At 32.1% G+C, this 24,359-nt stretch overlaps 4 protein-coding genes across 4 annotated transcripts; 3 read left to right on the forward strand and 1 right to left on the reverse strand.

The window, feature by feature from the left end:
• The first annotated feature begins 441 nt into the window (after positions 1-441).
• Positions 442-2,661, forward strand: LOC100786065 (uncharacterized). Its single transcript, NM_001255541.2, is given in 3 exon segments — positions 442-733; positions 825-1,088; positions 2,072-2,661. Coding segments are annotated over 3 exon segments (978 nt in total). The 5' UTR covers positions 442-499; the 3' UTR covers positions 2,552-2,661.
• Positions 2,662-9,328: 6,667 nt separating this feature from the next.
• Positions 9,329-13,372, forward strand: LOC100794167 (probable inactive purple acid phosphatase 29-like). Its single transcript, NM_001253003.2, has 4 exons — positions 9,329-9,733; positions 10,100-10,494; positions 10,846-11,308; positions 13,142-13,372. The coding sequence occupies exons 1-4, from the start codon at positions 9,391-9,393 to the stop codon at positions 13,153-13,155; spliced, it is 1,215 nt and encodes a 404-aa protein (NP_001239932.1). The 5' UTR covers positions 9,329-9,390; the 3' UTR covers positions 13,156-13,372.
• Positions 13,373-14,225: 853 nt separating this feature from the next.
• On the reverse strand, positions 14,226-16,560 carry LOC100802138 (chlorophyll a-b binding protein 7, chloroplastic). Its single transcript, XM_003547970.5, has 4 exons — positions 16,305-16,560; positions 15,844-16,067; positions 14,774-15,288; positions 14,226-14,471 (listed from the first exon to the last, which is right to left on the reverse strand). Exons 1-4 carry the CDS (start codon positions 16,358-16,360, stop codon positions 14,454-14,456), a joined length of 813 nt encoding a protein of 270 aa, XP_003548018.1. The 5' UTR covers positions 16,361-16,560; the 3' UTR covers positions 14,226-14,453.
• Positions 16,561-18,375: 1,815 nt separating this feature from the next.
• Positions 18,376-22,813, forward strand: LOC100791194 (ribosome production factor 1). Its single transcript, XM_003547958.5, has 11 exons — positions 18,376-18,754; positions 18,864-18,944; positions 19,423-19,518; positions 19,894-19,977; positions 20,076-20,145; positions 20,293-20,375; positions 20,711-20,790; positions 21,101-21,199; positions 21,297-21,405; positions 22,285-22,374; positions 22,495-22,813. Exons 1-11 carry the CDS (start codon positions 18,494-18,496, stop codon positions 22,531-22,533), a joined length of 1,092 nt encoding a protein of 363 aa, XP_003548006.2. The 5' UTR covers positions 18,376-18,493; the 3' UTR covers positions 22,534-22,813.
• The last annotated feature ends 1,546 nt before the right edge of the window (positions 22,814-24,359 follow it).

A 24,359-nucleotide genomic window follows, 5' to 3' on the forward strand; every position in this document is an offset into this window, starting at 1 on the left:
TTAATATAAATCTAACAATAAAAACAAGAATTCTGATGCTTTTTAGAGAATAACTTTTACCTCAATATTCATTTTACATCAGATTTTGAAACATGCACTAAACATATATTTGGTTTACGATTATAAAAGTAATTTTCCATATTACAAAATTGCAAAATTACTTTTGCGATTCTAATATAATATTGCAGGTTCCAATACACAAATTCAGAAATAAATTTTTGATTTTTTAGAGGAAGAAATAAATATCTGTTACATCTAGAGTAAAAATGTATTTGAACTTTCTAACTTTAATTCAAACATCCACTCAATATAAGTTATTCAAAACATAGATCAGTAAGATTTATAGAAGTATTTGGTGGAAAATCCAATTTTATTTTTTTTAAAAAAAAGTGGCACTCCTTCTAGTTCTCCTATAAAAGTGGAAGCTATAAAGCACTCCCAACACATTCATACCACATAGTATCAAATCAAATTGATTCAAAGGGAAAGACACAAAAAAATGGCTAGTGGCCGCAATTTGAAGAACGCTGTGATTGCATTCTTGGTTCCTCTTCCCTCCATCTTCTTCTACCTCTCATTCCTCAACCACTACGACTCAGCAAAATCCCCATCTTTTTGGTCAACTCTATGGTCATGGTGCTATCACCACCCTCTTCTATTAGCCAACGCTCTCTTCTTCCTCAACGTCAATGTCCTCTTCTGGCTCATAGGCCTAATACAATCCAGCCACTGGGTACACACACTTTTTGTTTCATCTTCATTCACTTCACCCACTTTCACATTTCCTTCAAAGTTGACATCTTTTGGTGTTTGTGATGGTGCAGATGATCGACCCCTATTGGACTGTGATACCTGTGATGCTTGTTCACTACTATGCCACTCATCCTTTGGCTCCCTATGATTTGTGGAGGTCCAAGATCGTGATTTTATTGACTTGGGTGTGGAGTGTTAGGCTCACTCACAACTATTTCAGGAGAGAGAGGTGGCAGTGGGGTGCCAGGGAAGATTGGCGTTTCACTGAGATGAGTCAACAGTATGGAAAGCAATGGTGGTGGGTTTCATTCTTTGCTGTCTATGTCTCACAACAGGTAATTTTTCTCATTGCTCTCTTTTCATGAACACTCGCATAATAGTATACACCTAAAGAAAGAAAGAGATTGAAGAGAAAGAAGTGTAGGTATGACCGTATGCATGTAATATAAAATGACAAGAAGATAAAGAAAGAAAAAACTGAATGAGAGTGTTCACATAAAACTCCTCTGAACCTCTTGGGATGCCTTGAATTTTATTTAGTGTGTTTGGTTTCACCTTTGGGAAAACGAATCCAAGTTCATAATTGTTTTTGGATATATTTTTATATGTTTGGTTTCATGTTTGAGAAGAATTCATAATTAATTCTGAGTCGAAGAAACAACTTTGAGTAATTTTTTGTGTTGGATCCAAAATTTTATAATAAAAACATCCAAACATAAATTAATTACATAACTTCAAAATCAATTTTAATCAAAATTAGTTTTACAAAATTAATTTCATTCAAAACCATAACATGTTTGGAACCAAGTCACGTCCACTTTGATCCACGTCCCATAGAAGCAAATATTTGTAGCTTCTGCATCAATTATGAATTTGGACGTGGTTTTTGGGCTCTACATACCTAAACAACGCTGTACCAAACACATGCTCAATTTTGCCAACGCTCATCCAAACACATACTTAATGGGCTGATCCAAATCATGACCTGACTTGACATTTTGGAGCCCTCGGTATGGACATATCCAGTTTTGGGGCGATTTTTTGGGTTGCATATTAAGGGAAAATGAAAGAGTTTGTTCATTGTATAAGCATTGTTGTCAAAACAATTATATAAATCTCTTAACTGCCTGTGGATGTAGGGTACATCAGCCAAACCATGTTAATTCTCTGTGTCTTTCCTTGTACTGTTTCATTGTTTAATGATGTTTATATTATAACAGAACACCTCGAACCTGCTTGTTGAATTACCTGTTTGGTTTGATTGCTGTTCCATTGACTTGAGTGTTTTTCTTATGGTGTGTGTTTCTTGTCTTTGCAGATGTTTTTGATTGCACTGTCACTTCCCTTGTATGCTGTCCATACTGTCAATCAGCCTTTGAACATGTGGGACTTGGTGGCTACTGTTGTCTGTTTATGTGGCATTGTTATAGCATATTTTGCTGATACACAGCTCTATGAGTTTGTGAGTAGAAACAACAAGCTGAAGGGGCTTGGTAAACCCGTGGTTTCGGTCCTTGACAGTGGCTTGTGGTATTACTGCCGACATCCGAATTACTTTGGCGAGCAGCTGTGGTGGTGGGGGCTGGTTGTGTTTGCATGGAGCCTGGGAGTGGGATGGACCTTCATTGGAGCTTTTGTTAATACTATGTGTTTGGCTTATGTGACTAGGCTTGTGGAGGACCGAATGTTGAAACAAGAAAGTAGAGCAGAAGCATTTAGGGTGTATCAGAATACAACTTCTGTGTGGATACCTTGGTTCAAGTCCTCTCCTTCAGGGGTTAAAAATAAGAATGCTTGATGTTTTTCTTGGTGCAATGGTTGATTTTGTAAAACTATCATCTTGGTATGTTATAAATTTTGCGTTGTTCTTATTTATTTAATGAAATCATGAATTGTATGTGTTCTATATATATAGTTTGCTGTAATGTTGTATAAAATCTTAATGAATCTGCTACATTTGGAGTTATACTTCTTGAATGCGGCTTTTTAGCTTCTAAATGATCCCTGATGACTAGAGTATTTGGCTGTGGATCTGGTCCTTTTTTATTTAGTTTATGTGAAATCCTGGAGTCATAAAGAAATATTTTTCAGTTATGGTTAAACCAATGAACTATGAACTAGTGCCTTTACTGGTTTAATGACTAGTCTGATATTAAAAATATTGCTATTTGCAGATCAAGATCTCATATTGTAAAATGGGCTATATCAATTTAGATGGTCTCTCATGGTTGCATATTGATAATTGATATCCAGTGAATGTCTATATCTCTAACTTTCAAAAATTGACATGAATCGTGAGTGTTCCCATAATATCCAAGTTTTCAATGCACAGAAGTTTAAGAACTAAGATGTAGCACCATCTAGTGTTGGAAAGAGATACATCACAAGATCCAACTAAATTTCTAGCGTGGAGAGATTCGAAGTGTGTGTTAGCACTCTCCAACTTATGGATGCCTCTAGGTAAGCAATGGGATTGTCATGACCCCTTTTGGTCTATACATTTAGCCAGAATGCGTGTGTAAAAAAACTTTAGTTTTAGATTCTGAAACATGTATAGGAAAAGTGATTGCTCAGGTCTGTTCATGACCAAAATCCTCTCATGTTTGTATCTCGTGATGGTAAAGGGCACTATAATATTTTCAATCAGACAAGTGACAAAATTTACGTTTTGACTGATGAATGTGGTGAATTCGGGGATGTTGTTGTGTGGGACATGAGCAAGTACTATTAGTGAAGAGCTAGAAATTTGTTTTGATAGTTAGGTCATAGGTGATTCAATGAGACCTAGCTTGGGACTAGACTTGAATAGTGAACCTCTTTTCAGTGTAAAGTACTGTTTGGATTTTTTTTTCTTTCATATTTTTCTTTGTAGCTTTATTAGTTCTATTGAATTTCTTGGAGAATTGTATCTAGGGTGTCTCCTTTGAGATAGATTTAGTGGATCCTTGTTGAGGTATGTTATGGGCTGGACCTACACCTAGAGTGGTCCAATAACCATTAAATGACTTTTACTTCCTATAGCTCCCAAAAGACTCTAAGGGACAAAAATACCCCTCTCACCAGGCACCAATATTATAGAATGATTCTTCTGAAATAGGATATTATTCTGGAATTTACATTTCAGAATAGACATTCCCAAATAGGTTTTTGGATTACTTATCCTTATTCCGAAAAAACTATTTCGGAATATGAAAATCAGCTGCACTACGTCCAATTATGCCTAACGACTAGTTATACCCTACAGTCGCAACACAGTAGCAAATCTCCTAAAAATCAAGCAACTATCAATGAGAATCAAAGGATCAAAATGATCAAGTATCATTCTGTTATTACATGAGTATGATACCTCCATGCAAGGATGAAAACACAACATAGGGAAGGTACACATGTTTTTTTCGAATTGTTGTCATCTTTTAACTCTTTGCTATTCCTTAATCCTGACTTGGGTGTTAGATATCCATTGGGTGAAGGCAGAAAAAGGTAATTTTCCAGCATGCTTAAAATGGCTATTTCAAGATTTGATTTTGAAAGTTAATATAATGGATTATGAAGATAAATTTGCTTTTAAATTGGAGGACTTAAAAGCAAATTTATCATTTTTAGTTGTTTTTCATGATAGGATATTAACATTTCACTTCTATGTAAATTTCTTGGCAGCCTCAGCACTCCAGAAAGCCATTTTAGTTACGTGGTCATTCCATTTCTAGATTGGCATCTGCAAGCAACTTAAGGAGAGCCATGTCTATTGGAGTTTCATATTTGTCTTGTCATATTAGTCCCCACAGTCCCCAGTTCAAAAACAACTCCTTGGTTTCTTGCTCCATCCCCAAGCAAACATTGTGTGGATAATTGATTTTATTTGCAATTCTTCAAATTTTGACCATGACATTTTCACGTGGTCATCTTACATGTACATTTTAAACGTAATGTAACGGGATCAGATGGCAAGTTCCTCTAAAGAGTAACAAAGCGAAAAATTATCTCAACAATAATACTAGTAATATATTCTTTGATATACTTTTTTCAACACACATAATTATTTGATGAATCGTTCAAATATTAGTAAATAATTCACCGGTTCTTAATTATAAGATTATTTTTAAAAATCTATTTGTTTTCTTATAAAATTATTTTCTAATTTCTAAATGTATTAATTATTTTTTTCTACATACTCTTATTTAATTATTCTCTTTTAAAATATTAATGAGAAATAAGTAGATTGAGAGAGAGAATAAAAAGATAATTTTAAAATGATAATACAAATAATTAATAAATTTAATGTGACAACTATTTTTTTTAAGAGATGTAAATTAGTTAAAAGAGTCTTATAATTTGAAACAAAAGGATAAATAATGAATTAGAGAATGTGTTAAGAAACTTACATTGGAAGTATTTTTCTGTCCTTAATGAGGTAAAATTAAATAAAAAACTGTGGAAATTTCAACTAGTGGTCTTATTGCCTCATGGACATGTTGCATTGCATGCTTGTGGTGCATAAGTAGAAAGTTCCCCCTGTACTTTTCCAACAGGATGGTGTGTTCCCTAAGAAACAGAAAATCCCATCTTTCGTTAGACCCCCCACCCCCCATCTGAAATAATATAAGATGAAATACATTCTTGAAATTGCAAATTGTATTGAAAGATCACACTTAAATTAATGCATTGTTTTTTTTCCCTAACTGGTTAGACAGCTGATGAGTAATGTGTTAATGGTTACTTGTAACCGTTAGCTTCTCATTTGACTTTGGATCAGATAACCTTTATTTATGGTATTTTGCTTCCTAATCTTAATAGACGGTGATATATCATGGACAGAACAGTGACAGGTTTTTTTCCTCCTCTACACCTTCTCTCTCCTCATTTTTTTTTCAAAATAAAAGTATTTTCTGATCTACACTTGTTTTGAGTTTTTTTAAAAATTTTAAATAAAAATTTATTTTTTTATTAATTTTTTAATTAAAAAAATAATTCCCATTTTTTTTATAAATATTATTTTCACATTAAAAAATTTAAATTTTTAATATTATTTTTTTTGTGTAATTATTTATTAACAGTTATAAAATAATTAATTGATATTATTAAAATAAATAAAAAAGACAAAGTGATTAAAAAATAGATTAATTAAAAATACACTGAATATATAATTATCACATCTTAATTATGTTACATGAAAAAATTAAAATACTCAAATAACAGAAAATACTAATAATTAGAGAGACAAATATAATAAATGAAATATAATAAAACAAAAATAATGAAATATACTGACAATAACAATTGAAACGTAAAAATGATGAAATTAATCATAATTTGACAGATTTTCTTCCAATGGTTGAATTCCTAAATATGTTGCATGGTTTAGTTGTCGAAAAAACAATTATCTAACCACTTATAATTTGTAAATTTCATAAAAGAGAACCCCTAGGTACAACCTTGATGATATCCTTGAATTTTTAATCAAATTATTTTTTTTTAATCACTTTGTCTTCTTTTATTTATTTTAAGACTATTAATTAATTATTTTAAAACTTTTAATAAATAATTAAAAAAATATTCCCATTATTTTAAAAATAAAATAATAATATTAAAAAATTATTATTTTTAATGTGAAAATAATATTTATAAAAACAAGGGAATTAATTTTTTTTAAAAAATATTTTAATTTAAAAAAAAACTAAGAACAAGTGTAATTTAGAAAATAATTTTCCTGGTAGTTTGAAAAAATAAAATGAGGAGGAAAAAGGTGTAGTATCAGAATAAAAATCAGTGACAAGACTGGTAAGTGAAAAAACAAATTGAGATATCCCGAATTTCATGTGAAGGAAAGTTAACAGCTATTCGGACTGGACCATTAACTTTTTCAATTTTTAAAACTAACATAAGGTAAGGAGAAACTAATAGAAAATGGGTAAGGCTCTCATGTGAGATTGTCTTTGATAACATATTCTTATTTTAATTCAAACTGTATTATAATCATAATTCAATACTTCAAGAAATGAAGAAAACCAATAGTCAATACAAATAAATGTGATAAAAAAAAAAAGTCTACTAAGTGCAGGACAATGTTAAATATGTCATTTGTGAATCATTAGGTGTTCATGAAATGATGGGTAGTTAAGATTTGAATTAATTATAATACTACTACGATTCAAGTGACTTGTAAACGTCAACTTTGAAACATTTTTGATTCTGAATCAGGGTTGAACAGTAAATGAATCATGACCATAACTATGAGCACTGATTTGTCTTTTTGGTACATACGTCCAAGAGACACGCATAGAGATGCATGTGAAGGTAAGTGAATGTTATTAAATGAATTAAATAAGCTTAAAATAACTAGGTCAAGAAACAAAAGGAGGATCACCTTTGAGAAAGATCATTTTATGATGGACAAAATTTAAATACTATTGGTTCTACATTTCAATTAAAATTATTATTTTATTTTGATAACTGAAATCAATAATTAAACAAAATGTTAATTTTAATTGAAAAATAATATCAACAGTAATTATAATCCTATTTGGCCTTTCCTGACCTTTTTGCCTTTTGTGACCACTTGTATATTCGGACAAAACACAAAACAAGAGGGGGGAAATAAAAATAAAATGCAGATCCTTTGTTTTGTTTTGGTATTTGTTTACAATTTTGCATGTGAGTTGAGATCTCTTTCTGTACAGGTTTTACAGATAGATAATAATTGGGGTCAATTATGAAAATTGGTAGAATTTTTAAAAAATTACATAATGAGTATATTTTTAAAAAATTATGAAAATGAGTAAATCGTACTTTTGATATGTGATTTCACAATAAATAAATCATATATTAAAACAATTTTATTTTTCATTTATTTAAAATGTTTTTTTCTTTATGATTTCATTAGGAAAAAAATTAAAATCATAATTTAACATACAAATTTAACTTTTAATAATAATAAAAAATTTAAAAACTAAAATGTTATATTCATTTATGATTTCATTGTAACAATTTTTTGAGAAATAAAATCGTGTTTTGAAACACGATTTCTTCATAGTAAAATTGTACTTTAAAACACGATTTACTCATTTTTTATATTTTTTTTAAAATATACCTATTATGGTAATTTTTTAAAAAAATTACAGTGCAAGAGCCGGTATAATGGTAATTAAAATCAGATTCATTGCTTCGGTATTGGAGATAGGAAGAAGACAATGTAGGATGCATAGTGTTATTAGTACTTGAACAAGGAACAAGAAACAAATGTTAGGCGATGTCATTGTCTAAGTGTCTGGTTGATGATGATAAGCATAGTTAGATTGATTGGATCAAAAGTAATTAAGTATGTGTCAACTGGCAACTGCCAAGGGATATTCTCAGTGATAAATGCAAGAGTCGTGTCATGATAGTGTTTCCTCCTTCAGAAAATGTGTTGTGCATGAACATTTTGTAATTCTCAGAGGGAATTTCTTTTGATTTTTCTTTTAACCATTGGAGTTTTACTTAGAAAAGGAAAAAAGAGAAGTGGAAAAAATCATTCAAAATAATGAAATTCACTTTTTGAGGTGACTGATCAATAATGAATTTCTATTTGAAAAATTAAACAAATAAAAAAAACATTAAATCATCATAGAAAGTACAAAATAATTAAAGCTTTAGTTATAGCAATAAGAAAAAGGGTCTCAACTACTATGGATTATGATTAGTGTAAAAGCATTTACACACTATCAAATAACTAGAAATTATACTCCCTCCCGTTTCTATTATAATTACAAGGAAAAAATAATTCATACTTATTAAGAAATTAGTTAATTTCATTAGGGTGCGTTAATTCTAAAACAAAAATATTTTTTAAAATTATTTTTTATTGGAACTTAAAATTAAACATAAAAAATATCTTTAATCCTATTAAATGAAGAATATTTTAAATATAATTTCATTAAATAAGACAAAAAAATTAACTAATTTTTGCTTATATTTGAAATAAAAAGTATTTTTTAACTTATAATAGAGACAAGAGGGAATAGTTAGTATGATTTTTAAATAACAATAATTATTAAAAAAAAGTCAATTAATCTATCATATGATAATAATTTGTTATTAGATGATAATGTAAAATTAGTATAATACTTATTTTGTTTTGTTTTTTTAAAAAACCTAACACTATAGTTAATGTCTTAATTTGTTTTGGTACAAGTTTGCGTCTTAACTAATTATTGATAAGATTTATGCTTTTAAATTAATGCACGAGATACAGCCGATTAATTATACAGTACAGTACTATAATGGACATGGAAGTGAAAATAAGTTATACCACTACTGTGCTGAAGAACATCTAATGTTTATGACGCACCTAATTATAGCTACCCAACCCTGAGACCATAAAACAAATTTAATATGCGTGAAAACCTAGACGGTATGGCATTTATATCTTTTAACATCGCATTGAACATGTCACCCTCTTATTCAATAATATTGTCGCCATTGAACACCATTCGAATTATTATACATTACCTAAAAGATAAAAGATAAGGACTTTACTTTCCAAAGTTGATGTGCTCAAACTCAAACTTATATATCTACTTGCCACTTTAACCCCACCAGAGGCACAGGTGCAAGTTGAGATTTTGATTGGTGTTTGGCTCCCAAATTCCCAAAACAGTGATGGTCTCAAGTAAAAGAAATGTTTTTGGCACCAAGGGGGAAATGGGTATAGATTTCATGGTTTTGGTGTTATCAGTGTCATGGTTTTGTTTGACTAGTATATGTGTCTCTGCTACAAAACAAGCATACCCGCCAACACCACAACCGAACCAGAACTTAAGGTTTGACCAAAATGGAGAATTCAAGATATTGCAGGTGGCAGATATGCACTATGCAAATGGCAAGACCACACCTTGCTTGGATGTGCTTCCTTCCCAGAATTTCTCTTGCTCTGACCTCAACACCACTGTCTTTCTTAACAGAATGATCAAAGCTGAGAAGCCTAATCTTATTGTCTTCACTGGTATTCCATACTTTTCTTGTTTTTAGTTTTCAGTTATCATTTCATTTAATTTTTTATTGTAGCAGTTTTTGCCTTTTAGCTTTCCTTTTTCTTGTTTTAGGATATAGGACCCTTTCCCTTCATTCTTTCAAGTGGAATGTTTCTGATTTTTGGCTAATAATATTTCATACCATATGTTGTTCCATTTGTTTGTAACTGGATGGAAATGAAATGAACTTGAGTTAGTATTTTGTTTTTGGAGCTTGTAGTTTATTTTTATGTTGGTTAGTCATCAATTGCATATCTAAGTTACAGTTAGAAGTTTCTTTGATTGTTGATATATGGTATAATTATAACCTATGGTGCATGTTTATTGTGGTGTGGCAGGAGATAATATATTTGGGTTTGATTCCTCGGATTCAGCTAAATCATTGGATGCTGCATTTGCTCCTGCAATTGCATCAAACATTCCTTGGGTGGCTGTTTTGGGGAACCATGACCAGGAAGGAACCCTCTCTAGGGCAGGGGTGATGAACCATATTGTTGGGATGAAAAACACCTTATCTAAATTCAATCCTCCAGAAGTTCATATAATTGATGGTTTTGGGAACTATAACTTGGATGTTGGAGGAGTACAAGGCACTGATTTTGAAAATAAATCAGTGCTCAACCTGTACTTTCTCGATAGTGGAGATTATTCCCAAGTTTCTACTATTTTTGGTTATGATTGGATCAAGCCCTCCCAACAGCTTTGGTTCCAACGAACATCTGCAAAGCTTAAGGTGCTGCCTTATCTCTTCCACGATTATCTATCTGTATTCTACTTACAGTATAGTCTGTCTAGTTTGAAAAAAACGTTTTTTATTTTCATTTCCTGTTTTCATAAATAATTACAAAACTACCACTTTATTTCAACACTTCTGGTACAAAAATTGAAAATAGTAGAAAACAAATTGTGTCGATTTTGTTATTATTATTTATGAAAACAAAACATTTTCTCAAACCAAACAGGAAGCTAAACCGTATCATGTTATGGAAATTTCTGTCGATCCTCACTAAACATGTGACTTATTTTTTAGTTCTTTTTATCGTTAATATTTGGATTGACCACTTACTTTTTGTTTATTCTGCAGAAAGCATACATAAGTAAACCAGTGCCTCAGAAAGATGCTGCTCCTGGTCTTGCATATTTCCACATCCCTCTGCCAGAATATGCTAGTTTTGACTCATCAAACATGACTGGTGTGAAACAGGAACCGGATGGCAATGGCATTAGCTCTCCTTCTGTGAACTCCGGCTTCTTCACAACCTTACTTGCAGCAGGAGATGTGAAGGCAGTTTTCACTGGCCATGATCACATCAATGACTTCTGCGGCAATCTAATGAATATACAACTTTGTTATGGTGGGGGATTTGGATACCATGCGTATGGAAAGGCAGGGTGGCCTAGGAGAGCAAGGGTGGTGGTAGCTAGCTTGGAGAAAACGGGGAAAGGAAGTTGGGGAGATGTCAAGTCAATTAAAACATGGAAACGCCTTGATGATCAACATCTTACTGGAATTGATGGTGAGGTCCTGTGGAGCAAGAGCACTGGTGGTAAGATATCCTTTGATACTTGTAGTCCTATTCTTGTTCTTAAATTATGCTGCAGACTGAAAAAATATGGAATTTATCTTTAGAATTGTCTATAAGATATGCCTGTTGGACACAAAGGAAATGCCACAAGAAAATGAAAAATTAGGAAAATTTTGTTTGCAGAAAGAAGTTTTGAAGAAAGCAATGTTAAAAATGAATATGTAAATATTTTAGCTCAAGAGACAAGGGGGTTAGTAGATATGGAAGAATATCGTGCTGTCCACAGAAAGATTTTCAAGGAGCTTAGGAAAACAGTATTAGAAGTACAATCTGAGTTTAAAAGCATATTACTGTGGCAAAGTAAACTATATACTTGGAAGAAGATGAATGTAAAGAAGAGATGCTAAAGTTGCATCTCTTCCTTTTTAAATTCTGAAATGCTTAAACTTTAAGGTCTGGAAGGCGATGAGTGGGAAGAGAAAAACCAAATTACCAATTTTTGTGTAAGACAAAAATCACAAATGTGATTTGAAGAGTGAAGTTTATGAATTGCAAGGACATGTAGGGATAGATTTGCCCAGGTAGGATAAGAATTGAGCAATTGCTGTAGGACTGGAGATTATTTTGAGGATATCTTCCTTGAAAGTTTTATATTCTAAGGAAATGGTAACCCCCATTAGTAGCTAGTATAAATAGGTTATTACCTATTTAGTTACAGTAGTTGGTTAGGTTAGTTGGTTGAAGAAATAAGGCATGTCTCCTATAAATAAGAGGGGAGGTGAAGAGAGAGATCATCTTATCATTTGGGAGGCAGAGTCCCTTGAAGAACTGTTACGTGTGAGTGTTCTATTCTGCTAATTGGGAAGCTCATCCCTGTATTTCTGCAATAAAGATACCAAGTTTCTATCACTTAGTAATGAATATTTAGCTAATGGCATTGCACTTGAAATGAAACAGTGAAAATATCCTATGGAGTAGAATTACTTAAGTAAATTAAGAATATGTATAGGATTTTGTGTGAATGAAGGGTATCCTTCAGGTTTGGGGTAATAATTAGAAGACCTGAAGAAGACCAGAAGAAGTTCCAATAAGGGAAGTAAATTAGAAGACAAAACAATTAAGAAAGATTTAGAAGTTTGTTATGAAATAAACAGATACTGCATAATTGAAAAGGAAGGAACACCCAGGCTAATCAAGAGTGTTTAGAGAAGATGAGAGAATTATTGGGAGAGAAGCTTTTTCTGTATTGTTTCATTGTCAATGTTGTTAGTTACAAACTTTATAAAGGCTCCTACACTTCCACTAATCACATAGGGAATTCTGTTGTGAGAAATAACAGAATTACTTAACTTCTAACAACATCTCTCTTCCCAAAAATACAAGAGAGAAAACAGGAACAGTTGTTTAAAGTAAAACCAATTCTAACAAAGTTAATAATTTATCTATAAAGCAAGGAAAAATTATTGATGTTTTGTTCATGTACAAGAGAGTTATAAATGTGTCAGACATTCCCAAAAATTGAAATAGACACTATAGTTTTTGTTATATAAAAAGTTAAGCATATTGGTCCTATTTGGGACTATAGTTGGACTTGGACAATGGATAAAAAGGTTCAATGATTTGCGGCTCATGTTAAGCCATGCGTGAACATAGAATAAGTTACTAACATTCCCCCTCTCTTCTTTCCCATCCATGACAATGCCTCAAAGTTTATTGTCCTTTGACTGCTCTATGATGTTATTATTTATTTATGTCAGACACTAGAAATGGCATCTGTGTTACATAATTTCTTTATTTTTATTTTATGTTATGTTATCTCATTGGATTTATTGTTTATTTTGGTTTCCATTGCAGGTAACCAAGGATAAAATTAAAATGGAGGCGCTTGAGAATTTGAAAATAATGCAGACAGATATCGGTATCTACATAGAGGCTATTTGTTTTGGAATTTGTAATAATTACTAATGAGTTGCTATATGATAAATTTTATTCTTGGAAATTTGAAACTCGTTGATATACACGCATCCTGTGATTCTATACTGCAATAGAAGTTAGCTTGCTATAAAGAGTAAAATAGGAGTTAAAAAGGTTCATAAACGAGGTGCTGTGATTGTATGATATGTAATTGCAACTATCCATACTCCATAGCTACGAGGCGCAGTGAAAAAGGTTCATAAACGGTTTTCTTGAGAAGACTATTGATAAGGTGCTACTGTGCTACCTCATATAGTGATGAACTCACAGCACAATTGCCTTTGCAATTGCTGCTATCAGGAGAGGAATAGCTATTTCGCCTCACAGAAACCAAGACAGCATAGCTTTACCGAATCAAGTAAATTAAATCAAAGGTACTATAGTAATTAATAACTAATAAGGATAAAAGAAAGTCAAGAAATGCAAGACTACAAAAGGATTCTTCATATTATTTTATTATCCTAAAAAAATTGCCCCTTGAATTTCTATAATTAAAATAGGAGGCAAGAGCAACTATATTTTGCTACTACACCACTCAAGCTTTATCACCATGCACTATAGCAACTGGCATGTCACCTATATTTGGAAATTAACGTGGCTTGCTTGTTTATTTTTCTGTTATAATTTATTTCATCTTTTAAACTTTCCACCTTACTAGCAATGCATGATATCAGACATGGTTCTCAAACAGAGAAAATCTTATTGGTTGTGTATTTGGTAAATTCATCGTGAAGGTTTCAGGGCTAAGTTCTAATTTCCGAAAAAAAAAGGATAAAACAGAAATTATATGCTTAATTTTAACATACTTTTCTGTGCATTTTCTGTAAGGTTATGAGATGGATATACTCGTTTAAAAGCAATGATTTTTGAGGAAGTGTGAAATGAAGATTCAGCAGGTTAACAAGGACCATCTAATATCCCCTGCGCTAGTTACCATCAAATATTGTTGCAGTTCTATCATCCATGCAAAAACTGTGATTACTTCCTGAATTTACATTAAATGCATCTAAACCTTAAATAGGTATTTGTACATTGAATCTTCAATCTATGCATGACAATAGAAGTAGCCATTTTACAAGCTTTCACCAACATAAACACTCCCACCTAAAACCATTTAAGCGTTACAACTTAGTTAAAAAGGTTTGCCAATGTTTCTCCAAGGCTTGCAATCATAGAGTTGTTCCAACACTTCTCACTTGGGAGTGAAAGCCTGTAACAGTAACAGATAAACTCATCAGCACAAACAATTCCACATCCATAATAATAAATGGACGAAACTTAGATGCATTTTCATAAGTATTTTTAAAACTACTCTCCAATCAGAATTGGAGTTTCACCTTGGCAATCTAAGTAATAAAGGTTTCCATTAAATATCAACAAATTATAGAGGTAAAACTCTTCTCATGGGAAAACACCACCAAAAATAACTATAAAACTACATATAAGTTTTGTCCATAACAATTGAAGTCAATTAAATTACAAAATCAAGACTTAGTTTTTGAATCAACTTACAGCAAAAATAGTAGCATGGCCAGGATCTGCAAGGTGAGCAAAGAGGTTGTCAATAGGACCAGTGCCAGTGTAAATGTGCTGGAACCATGCCCCCATCACAGCCAACATGGCCAACCTCCCATTCTTGATCTCCTTTGTTCTCAACTCCTTGATCTTCTCAGGAGAACCACTTCCCCAGCCAAGTGGGTCAAACCAAAGCCCACCTGGGTACCCAACATCAGTTCCTGTGAGCTTGTTGTTGGGAAAGATGGGGTCAGTGTTGACACAGCCTGGCTTGATGATGTCAGCCCACCTTCTACCCTCGGCCCAACCGATGAAAAAGAGCTCAACTATGAAGAGTGTGGTGGTGTCTGTGAAGTACTCCAACTCTCCAGCAGTGTACCATGAAGGGGTGTTCAGGATACCAATCTTTGTGAGGAATTCTGGGATGAAAATGCCAGCAGCTCCCAACATGGCCCATCTGCAGTGCACAAGCTCTGCTTGGACATTCCATCTCAGGCTCTCAGGATCAGATGCTGTTGAACCACAACAATAAGGGATTGTATAATGCTATCATGCACAGATACCATAAAATACATATTCGATGCGGTGATACGATTTTTCTAAAAATATATAGGATACGATACTTGCAACACACATATCTAAATATATCATTGCAGATCTACAAATCCAAATTAAGAACATACTTCTTAGACATTGCTAAAATGAAAATAAAAATTATATATCATTGTCTTCATAAATCACTTCTTCATATTTTCTACAAATATAGGAGTAGTATCAATGTCATTTGTTTCTTAAAATCATCTATAACGAGGACAATTTTCATTTTTTGGTTCATTAAGGGACACTGTTTCTATGTTTCTGTATTATACATGCTTCTATATCTCATATGTAACTATATTAGATTCTCATATCTTTTTTTTAAAAGGCTTAATTGGATACTTGGCAGATATGTATTGGTGAAATATCCAAGAGTATTGGATACGTATCAGATATATATACATGAAGCAAATGAAAGTATGATGTTTCAGTGAAAGCAAAATTTGAATGGTGATGATTTGCTTACTTACCAAGACCTAGAGGATCAAAGCCAAAATCTCCTGGCAAACTGCCATCTAGCCATGGAGGAGGGGTGCTGCCTGGGAACCACAGAGGCCTATCAGGCTCAGCAACTGCGCAAACTGTAGTGCTGGATCGTGCTCCAACTGGTGCTGTAAAGTTGTTCACCTTCAGTTTCCTCCCACTAAGAAAAGAAGCTTTTGTGCTTCCCAAGAGTGATCCATTCTTCTGGGAACTGAACGCAATTTCATCATTTTTTTAATATATAGTTTCATAATCAGTACTAGGTTGAATTTCAAAGAATGATCAAACTAAACTAAGGATCACATAAAATATACTATACATTAATCGGATTAGAGGTTTTTCATGATTTTAAATAGGACGATGCATGAAACTATATTTCACGTACGTTAATGGTTACACTATTATTACAACTTACAAGTAATGGGCACGTGGAAAAAAATAAACTTGCCTTGGTGTGGAGATGGCAACAGCTGCAATGGCAGAGGAAGCACACGAGGAAGCCATGATGAAGTGATTTTAGCTTAGTGAATTGTGTTGTGCTGATGTGCGCGTGATTAAAATGATGAGAGGGGAAGAGAAATAGAGAATGCAATTTTGTTAAACGTGTGCTCTTATCTCAAAAGGATAGGACTGTGAATCAGAAATTAGATTGTGGGTTGCCACGTGGCATGCAGAATCTCATAGGATAGGTTTTACATGGAAAAATCAGAATTTGGTGGTTCACATTTGTCAGACCATGAAACCAAGTCTTTGTGGCTTACATTGTCACTGGCCCACAAAACAGATTCTTCTATGTCAACTGTGTCTTTGTACCAATCACTCCTTTTTTTTTTTTTTTGAAATGTACACCAACCACTCCTATGAACCATTTGTGTGGGAACGGGTAACTATTGATTCACCATAGATACTAAATTTTATGCTTAAATTATTTTTTAAAACCATGATAATTAGTAGGCTTTTAGCTTCTAGTGAGAGTGTGAGACTCAATTATATTCTCACAAGCTTTAATTATTTGAAGAATAATTCTCAATTTAAAAGTTGATTATATTTAAAGTTTTTTTGTCTTCCCTCGAAGATATGTATTTTACAAAAATCAAACTCAAATTCTATCCATAAACTTATGATCTATTGTTAAATGAGTAACTTACTTTGGATTTAGCTTAAATTGATTTTTGACATTTACATTTGTAAATTTATTTTAATTTACACCATTTTATCTATTAAATCCAATTAGCAAATTCTTATAGAAATTAACTATACCACTTTTTTTTCATTCTAAGACCTTTTTTTGTTGACCAGAGAGAATAAAATCAGCAAAACAAAAGGGCACTAAAGCAGGAAAAAACATAAGGACGTAAGTAAGCTACATCCATGGCATCAGCAAACAGCGAGTGATCCAAACCCCTCGGCCCAGCGGTGAAGCCTCAAGGCCCAACAAATATTGGTAGATTTGGCCCCTAACTTCTCTCTCTCTCAATAGTCTCAACTCTCAACTAAGTTCTACCTTTAAATTGAATTTTAACAGTTTATTTTAAATAAATTTTCAATAATTAAAAATAATTTTTGTAGCACAATTTAAATTATTTATTATAAATTTAAAATATGATTTACATACTCAAACATATTTATTTATTATAATAAATAAATATCTTTAAATTTATAATGAATAAGTTAAATTGGGTTATAAGATTTTATAACATAAGATTATTTTTTTAAAAAAATATTGAAAATTAATTTAAATGTAATAAAAGGAGGGTAGTTTGAATTTTGAAATGATTGAGAGATAAATTTTTTTACTAGTTGCAATGTTTGAAATGCATATTCAAACGAGAGAAAAGAAAAATATTGAAACGTCTAATTAAAAAATGAGAATCTAACCCTCCAAGGCATGTATTCAAATATATAATATAGGGGTAGATTATGAATTTAATTATATAAAAAATAAATATTTATTTTAAACCATATATACAATTTTTTTTGTTACAGAAACCATATATTAAATGAAACGCTGCTTAAATACTTTTTAATTTTCGTATATTGTCAGTCTAATTTTTTTACTATATTAACTCATTAAAATATAAAAAATTAATTTCTAAGTTTGTTTGTTACATATTAAAAAAGTGATTCGAATTTAAAATAATTTTTTGAGATTTTTTAGAAAATAGAAACTAGTTTATCTTTATTTAGTATTTACAATGATAAAAAAATATCTTCTATAAAAAAGATAGTTGATTTTTACGAGAAGTTGTCATTTTAATTATATTTTAATACTTTTTAGCTTAATTGTGTTGAAAAACTTAAACAAACATATTTTCCTTAAAAAATATTATTTTTTTAAAGTATTTTTGTGTGAAAAAAAACTGTAATAAACTGGCCACTTAACTTAAAACAAAAGTTTAATTTTGTTTCACTTTAATAAAAAATTAAGATTAATTATGGAGGAAAATACAATAATGCAGCCTATTCTTCAGAAAATAGTCAAAATATTTGATTATTGGTGATAGGAAAATAAGCGTAGAGAAGAGAAGCAATAACCAATTACCCCCTTTTCATAAACCCTAGCAAGTAAAAACCGTTCCTTTTCGTTTCTATTCTCTGTGCTTCCAAAACCCTAACTAAACTCGCGTGGTAGCTCCAATGGGGGGAAAGAGGAGGAAGAGCGATGATGATGATGACGTGGAAGCTGAGGCTTCAGCTTCAGGTTGGAAGAAGAAAACGAGAACGACGGAGAAGGAGGAGAAGGAGAAGAAGGAGCCATTGCGTCCTTCGATGATAAAGAACAAGGAGAAGCGATCGGAGCTGCACGCCAAGCTGAAGCAGCAGAAGAAGCTCGACAAGCGCGCCAAGGCCAAGGCTCGAGACGCTGCTCTCAAGAGAGCTCTCGACCTCGGCGAGGAGGTGAAATCCTTCATTCATTCATTCTCCTTCTCTCATCGATTTTTTTTTTCCGTTTTTGTTGTTTCGTGTTCGATACGTATCGGTGACGATTCTTCGTGTTTTTCTGTAGCCTCCGGAGAAGAAGGTTCCTCGCACCATCGAGAACACGAGGGAACTCGACGAGACCGTTTGCAAGCCCGACGATGATGAGGTTTTGAACTTTTATTATTAGGGTTTTATTCTGATTTGTGCCCTGTGATTGCGAAATTTGTGATTTTGTGTTACTGATGTAGTATTGTTGTCCTTAGTTTTAATGTGATATTACCCTTAGATCGGAATAGAAATATTGGTGCTCAATGCTAATTCCACTCTTTTTTTTTTTTTTGAGAATCTGCTAATTGATTGCGTCAATTTAACTTGAAACAGGTTTTGATAGTAGTTTTGTATCAGCAGGAGTGGGGATTGTGGGGCCAAAAATAGAGGGGAACAGGAACAGATTTTTAAACTGTGGAATTCGGTCAATCCGCAAATGGATTGAAGTTGTATTTTGATGGATATTGGATAACGGTTTTTTTACGAGGGGGCTTTTGTTTACTATTTTGAATTTGCATGCAGTGTTGCTGTTTTTTCAAATATTGTTTTATTTTTTTAATTACCTGTATTGACTAATGAATTATACTTGTTTGCAGTTATTTGCTGGAAATGATGCTGATGAATTCGGTTCAATTTTGAATCAACAACAAACTCCCAAGATATTAATCACCACTTGCCGCTTCCATTCTACTGTATGTTCCCTATATGCAATTTGTTTTTAATCTCTGTCTAGTCCTATGAAGCACGGACACCGCAGTCCCTTGCCGTGTCCGGTGTCCGACACGCGTCCATGTCAGTGTCCGACACCGACATGACACCCGTACTACGTTCTATATTTTGGACATTATAGGTGTCCACGTGTCCGTGTCGTGTCGGTGTCGGTGCTTCATAGGTTTAGTTTGTCTGGCAGAAGTTCTTTTGAAGCAATAACTCTTTACTCCTTAGTTTGTTTTTATGTTTTAGGTTCACACTTTTAGAAGTGTAGAATAAGAATATTACCAATGAAATAATGACTTAATTGTATAGCATGTTTCCGACTTTTGGCTAAAATATGAATTGATCTGCAGAGGGGACCTGCCTTTATATCGGAGTTGCTTTCAGTTATACCAAATGCACATTACTTCAAGAGAGGAACATATGATCTGAAAAAGGTGTTGTGTTTCTCTCTGTCTCTTCTCCATGTGAGGGAAAAACATAAAACATTAGAACTTGTTTGAGCATTTCTTTCTAATTACATTTTAAATTGCAGATTGTAGAATATGCAAAGAAGAAGGACTTCACCTCTGTTATAGTTGTTCACACCAATCGTAGGGAACCAGGTAGGTGCTGCTTTCATGTCAAGATTCAATCTATTCTGATTTTATATACTCAAGATTGTTTTTAAGATACATTCATGCCTTTTCCTTCTAGATATCAAGGGAAGATGCCCCTACAAGTACTTAATTTTTTGCTCCTGTGTATTGTAGATGCTCTTTTAATTATTGGTGTACCCGATGGGCCGACTGCTCATTTCAAGCTCTCAAAGCTTGTTTTGCGCAAGGATATCAAGGTTTGCAATAATCTGCAAAATTTGAATTTTGAAGTAGATAAATAAAATAAAATAAAATCTGTTTTGAAATCTTAGAGAGAAAGGAAATATGTCGTGACATGTTAATTGTCAAGTCTACAGGTGCTTAGCATTGAAACTTATTTTTTGTCCCCTTCATTTTTTTTCTTAGTGGTCGTCATTATAGGAAAACAAATTCTTATAGGTCTTGCATTGCAACTTGTGTTACTAATATCAGATTAAATCTACCTCGTGATTCAATCTGTGTAAACAGGAATTATTGGTGGTAATTTTATTCCTCTTGAGGTTAACAAAAATCATTTTGTGCCCCTGTGCAGAATCATGGAAATCCAACCGGTCACAAGCCTGAGCTTGTATTGAATAACTTCACAACACGTCTAGGGCATCGAGTTGGAAGGTGATCATTGTCTTATTCTATGTTTCATTTGTTCTTAAACACTTATGTGTTACATGTAATGTGTTTTTTTCTCTTTTATAATTTTGTTGTATTCAAATGCTAGGTCTGATGCAAATACTTTTGTACCTGTCAGTTATTTTTATTAAAATATTATGAAAAGAGACTAAAAATGAATCTAGGGCTTTCTTTCCTATTTTCCTAATATATTTTTTTATCACCAAATATCCCTTTTTGGTTTCCTGTTTCTATATAATAATAGTTTGTATAAGCATTGAGCTGAACTTTTGCAATTTGCTAATTTTTTAAATAGGTTGATACAGTCACTTTTTCCACAAGATCCAGAATTTAAAGGCCGGCGAGTAGTCACTTTCCACAACCAGAGAGACTTCATATTCTTCCGGCATCATCGGTATATATCTATAAAGCATACAATATTGCCATTTGTTTCAAAATATTAGTGATTTTCATTTTTCTGACATTGTGTTATGTTCAACCATATACTAAAGGTACATTTTTGAAACCAAAGAAGTTAAAAAAACAGAGTCTAAAGGTAAAAAGGACAAAGAAGGCAAGAGTGAGAATGTTCCCGAACAGAAAACAATTGCCCGACTTCAGGTTGGTGTTGGTTCTTTTTTATATGCTTTTCATTTTCCACCATTTAAAAATTCAATAGCTGTTGGCTAATACTGAATGTATATTCATGTATTACAAATGCTTAAATACATTCTTTCTCCCTGCAATTTAGCGTCTTTTTTTTTCATTTTTGTCCCTTTTAAATTTTGTTTTTTGGTTTTAGTTCTTGCAAAATTTATTTATTTTGTTTTTCATCCTTAAAGTGCTTTAGATAACACATTTTTCACTGTTCAAAGTACTTTTTTACTGTTTAAAGCGTTATCTAAAATAATTTAAGGACGAAAAACAAAACTAACGCATTTTGCAAGGACTAAAATGGAAAAAAAATTGCAGGGATGAAAATGAAAAAAAATGTTAAATTGCTGGGACCAAAAATGCTTTCGGCCTGCTCCTCATTGCTTTCCTTGTAAGTTTTTTAATAGTGGTACAGTGTGTAAAGTGTGATGAGTCCATAAGTACTAGATAATAGAACTGGTGGTTCAGATTGTTGACTTGTGATTTAGAGTGACCTTGATCAGAGGGTATTATAGAAAGAGAGATTATGTAATGTTTTGTTTATGCCAGTTGTTTGCTAATTAATCTGTATTCACATGTAGACTATAGAGAGTTAATCATGAATGTGATTATGACAGAGTAAAAGTTGTCACGTGAGAAGATATGGATGCATACATTAGAGATGGGTGATGGGTCTACTCTATCTGCATTTACCTTCACAATGTCTAATGTTTATGATACTAGTATTTTCAAGAATTTAAATTCTTCAAGCTGATTCGATCAAAGTTTTGTATATCTGTATTGTTCAGTTTTTATCTGGTTAATGGTCTCCAAACTTGCCTCTGTAACAACTTCACTTAAATGCAGGAATGTGGCCCTCGTTTCACATTAAAGTTGATTAGCCTGCAGCATGGAACATTTGACACTAAGGGTGGGGAATATGAGTGGGTTCACAAGGTAATTTGCTTGATAACCAAACCAACTCCCAGTTTCAATTCTTGGTCTTACATTGTGAAGCATTTCTCCCATTTTCGACTCGCCCCATTGTTATTTTATTGTCTTTTTCTTCTCTTTTAGCCGGAAATGGACACAAGCCGAAGGAGGTTCTTCCTATGACTTGTTTGGGAAGGTTGCATTTTAGACATCATTATTATCCGGCGAAGAGGGTTAATTAATCATCTTGAGGTTGTTAAGATCCTTCAACTTAATTCTGGTGTATCATTTTTTTCTTTTCCTTTTTTTTTTCATTGGGTGCTAAAGTCCTATCATTGGGGCTAAAGTCCCATCATCTCTGTAAGCCAGTGAGCAATTTTGACCTTACATCTATTGGTGGTTGGGAAAGAGATAACAAATTTGCAAGGTTTCATATAAGCAATTATATAATTTGTTGACTTGAGATGGAATGCTTCTATAGCTGTCTCTTTCTATTATGTTCACGGATTCATTTCTTTCCACTGTGCTATGCTATTATGAGTTGATGTGCTGAGGCTACTCAAGTCACAGAATTGATTCCACGTGGTGATCCTTACCTTAGATGTATTATTTTAGCAATGCCATAACTTATTTCCACGTGTCACGTATTGGTTTGTTTGATTGCCGCCCAAAGAAAATTTCTGCCAAGGACGAATTTTTAAGTGACTAAAACTGAATTATAAACGGTCACCAATGATTTCCGTCGCCAACTACTAATCTTATATTATTTTAAATTTATAATTGAGTCAACTTATATATATATATAAAAAAAGAAAGTAAAAACCACCTGTTTCGTACAAAGCTTTGCATTAAAGGCCTCGGACCATTCATAGAAGTAGAGCAACTACCCACTGGAATCATTTGTACCAAAAGGGTGGCATTGGGTGACCAGACAAGTTGTTTTGTTTTTTAAAATTAGTTTTATAGCGAGTTAATTAAATTTTTTATCATATTTAATATTTTTAATTTTAAAAAGTGAAGGCTTGTTTAATTTTAAAGTTTATTTATATTATTATTTTTAATAAGTTTTATTTTATTATTTATACAGATTTTTCAAAATAAGAAATTGTTTTGAATACGGATTAATTTTTAACCATAGTTTTTAAATTTTAATTATTATTCAAAAGATAATATTTTAAAATCTAAAATGAAGCTTTTATGAACGATAGTAAAAAACAAAGGCTAAAATACTCTTTTTTTTAGGGAAAAGATAATTATATCATTTCATTAATCAATTGTGAAAACAATAAGGGATTATACTCAAAGGAGAGCTAACATAAAATCTTGACGTCCTTGATAGATTATAAATTATACGATTGATTTGTCTCTTTACAAAATTTACCCTTCAGTTTGAGATAAAATCTAGTCTTCATCTATTCATAATGAGATAAGATGACATTGGGAATGTTGAGTTGACATGTCAAGTATTGGCTTGGACATGCCCATGCTTCAGCTTCCTTAGGAGAAGGATTACCCAGTGCAGAAATCGGCTTTTTTATTAAATGGGTGCAAATTTTTTATGGTTTTTCAATATGGATCGATTTTAAATTATTATTAAAATGAAATGAGTTATAATAGGCGTAAGGGTTTTTAAATTATAAGTGGTAACATCTATTACCATTTATTAATTTTTATTTAACTAAAGTCATAAATTTTTTTATAATTTTAATTTTAATTTTTTTATTTACAACTTCAAAGTTGTATATAGTTTTTTTTTATTTTATGAATTTAAAGTCATAAGTTTTTTTATATATATTTTATGACTTTGAAGTCATTTTTTTAGTTTACGTGTAAAGTTTTTTTAGAGTTTTTTTTTGTTTTCTTTTGTTTTGTTTTCAATTTTTAAAAAAATATAAACAATTTTATTCATTTATTTAACTATTAAATAAATCATTTTAATTTTACTAGATATTAATTTTATTTAATATCTTGTATATATTTTTTATATGATTTTATTTAATATGTTATAT

This window comes from Glycine max, chromosome 16 (assembly GCF_000004515.6).
Source record: "Glycine max cultivar Williams 82 chromosome 16, Glycine_max_v4.0, whole genome shotgun sequence".
NCBI classification, from domain to species: domain Eukaryota; kingdom Viridiplantae; phylum Streptophyta; class Magnoliopsida; order Fabales; family Fabaceae; genus Glycine; species Glycine max.